Source organism: Austrofundulus limnaeus, unplaced genomic scaffold (genome assembly GCF_001266775.1).
Source record: "Austrofundulus limnaeus strain Quisiro unplaced genomic scaffold, Austrofundulus_limnaeus-1.0 Scaffold74, whole genome shotgun sequence".
Classification (NCBI taxonomy): Eukaryota; Metazoa; Chordata; class Actinopteri; order Cyprinodontiformes; family Rivulidae; genus Austrofundulus; species Austrofundulus limnaeus.
Window position 1 is genome coordinate 2133956 of NW_013952476.1, and position 2285 is coordinate 2136240.

Below are 2285 nucleotides of genomic sequence, written 5' to 3' on the forward strand. Positions count from 1 at the left end.
CTTCAGGGACAGTGGATGTGGATCGACCGTGAGGGTTTTTACTACACCAACTGGTACAGCCTGTCAGCTGTCAGCAGCAGCGCCTGCCTGTACCTCAACACCGGCTGTAAGTCCTCCCAATGTTTATTATCACACACTTTATTCTGTTCTTCATCCTTTATCWTGTCTTCATGCACTGATCAGACACAACATTATGAGCAAAGCTGAAGCCACAATCAGGGCTCAGTGGTTCTTCTGACCATAAAAAAAGCTCTGGGAGTTTTGTTGGAGAATTGGAGATTAGCCCAGTGGTCATAAWGTTGTGGCTGTTCAATGAAAATCAAGCATGTGCTTCAAATTCAACATAGTCAAGTCCAGAGTAGACAAAAGACAGCGCTTTGTAGTGAATTTAATAAAAATGCCGTTTCATGTGTTTGTTCTTCTCTTAGATGGTTGGCGTAACAGCGCCTGTACGACTACTCGTAACTTCATCTGCTCCAAGAACGCATTTGGCTGTTAAAACTGATGCTTCATGTCTGCAGATTGTGAAGAACCTGCTGAAATGTCATCATCTTTTTTTAAACATGTCAAGTTTTGTCTTTGTTTTCAAATCCCTATTGATTGTTCAATTTTTATACAAATAAAATCTCTCAGTAAAAGAAAAAAAAAGTGCATTTTTATTAATGAAAACGTTTGAGTTATTTAATGCTGATTTGATGATAATCGTACAGAGGCTGTAGAGCTCTGTGAATAATCATCTGATTATAATGCAGAACAGATCACGTCTCTGCTGAGCTCTCTTAGGGACACAGAGACAGAGCATTGGGGATGCTAAAACCTGGTATTTATTGAAGGAATGTGTATCACCCACCGTTTTTCATGTCAGAATTTCAGAAAATGCTCATGTCATGTTCAGTGTGTGTGTTGGGGTCGGTCTCTGCTACTACCACACCAAACTTTAGCTCCTATCTGTAAAATTAACTGAATTACAGTTTTTGCAGTCCACATATAGTAATTTTGTTGTCATACTTTTTTTTTAGATATTTTTGGTCAATTGCGGCACAGAAATGGCTGTAACTAGCAGCATGAAATTTGGTTTAAAAACAGATGTATCCAACCTACACTGTGCTAGCAAATGGTTTTGCAATAGACCCAATATTTGAAGTGGGGGTGCTATTTAAAAAGCTGGTGTCTGGACATACAAAAATGCTTATAGCTCAAAAACTATTCAACTTCAGATTTGTTGTTGTTGTTGTTGTTGTTGTTGTTGTTGTTGTTTAGCTCTGATAAAGAGCCATCATTTCATGACATCCTTCTGAGTTTCTATACAACTGCCACGTGCAGTAGGCAAATGAATCAAAACACATGACTGAAAATTGTTATTTCAAGCCTGTACATCCATAAACATGATTAGATCTTGATGAAATATGGCACAGATGTTGTCCTACATGACCTAAACCAACAGCCCCATATGCATTCATTAACTCCACCAAAAATTGTCCTCCATCCAACACAACTTCTACACAAAACAGTCTCTGTGGAGATTTTCCATATCTGAAAAGCATCAACAGTACAATTTCCTGGAGAGATTAGAACATACTGTATATGACATCATGCATGTGAATGTGGTTTGATTTATTATCACACTATTCAAATAGTCTACAGAGAACAGATTTGTTTGTTTCCCATTTACAAAATATTTTCTTTGCAATGACCATTTCAAAATCACTTCTTAGTCAGAGCATCTTAAACAGCTTCAGTCCATTTATGAGTTTGGCTGTGTGGGTGCTTTGTGAATGTGCAGGGGTCATATGCTGCCGCTATGCAGTATCTAGTTTCCTAGAGTTTTATGAAACTCTGTCCAAGGACTCGTTAGATATTTTACAGTAATCAAACACACACACACGCACCTCAGGGTTCTCCTGAAGGAATCCAGATGAATTCCTCTAACGTTTACTTTCTTCCCACAGGTCAGACATCAGCCTGTTTTCAGAGAACTGAGGGTTTGTTCTGTTTACCTGCAGCTGAAATCACCTGAGAGGTAAGATCTCTATAAATAAAACAAGTTATCAATGACTAACCCTAACCCTACTTTGTTTTAAGGTTTGTTTTTTTTCTAATTTATCAGCAACTTTTTAACCAGCAACTGTTTTTTTATTCTGCTTTAAATGTCACCTTGTTCTTCCTTTTATTTTGACCAAATCAGTCAGATCCTTGTAACCAAAGTCTAGCTTTCTTTGAAGAAATTAATACTGCTCGCAGATTTTCATGCCCATTGAAGGTAGGTGTAAAAGAGTATGTAAAAG

At 37.8% G+C, this 2285-nt stretch overlaps 1 protein-coding gene across 1 annotated transcript in view; it reads left to right on the forward strand.

Annotated features, from left to right (window-relative positions):
• LOC106519278 (ladderlectin) overlaps positions 1 to 640 on the forward strand; it is a 50242-nt gene extending 49602 nt beyond the window's left edge. The window contains exons 6-7 of the mRNA XM_014010867.1: positions 7 to 106; positions 429 to 640. Coding sequence (XP_013866321.1) covers positions 7 to 106; positions 429 to 499 — 171 coding nt within the window. The 3' untranslated portion in view covers positions 500 to 640. The remainder of the gene's footprint in view (positions 1 to 6; positions 107 to 428) is intronic.
• The last annotated feature ends 1645 nt before the right edge of the window (positions 641 to 2285 follow it).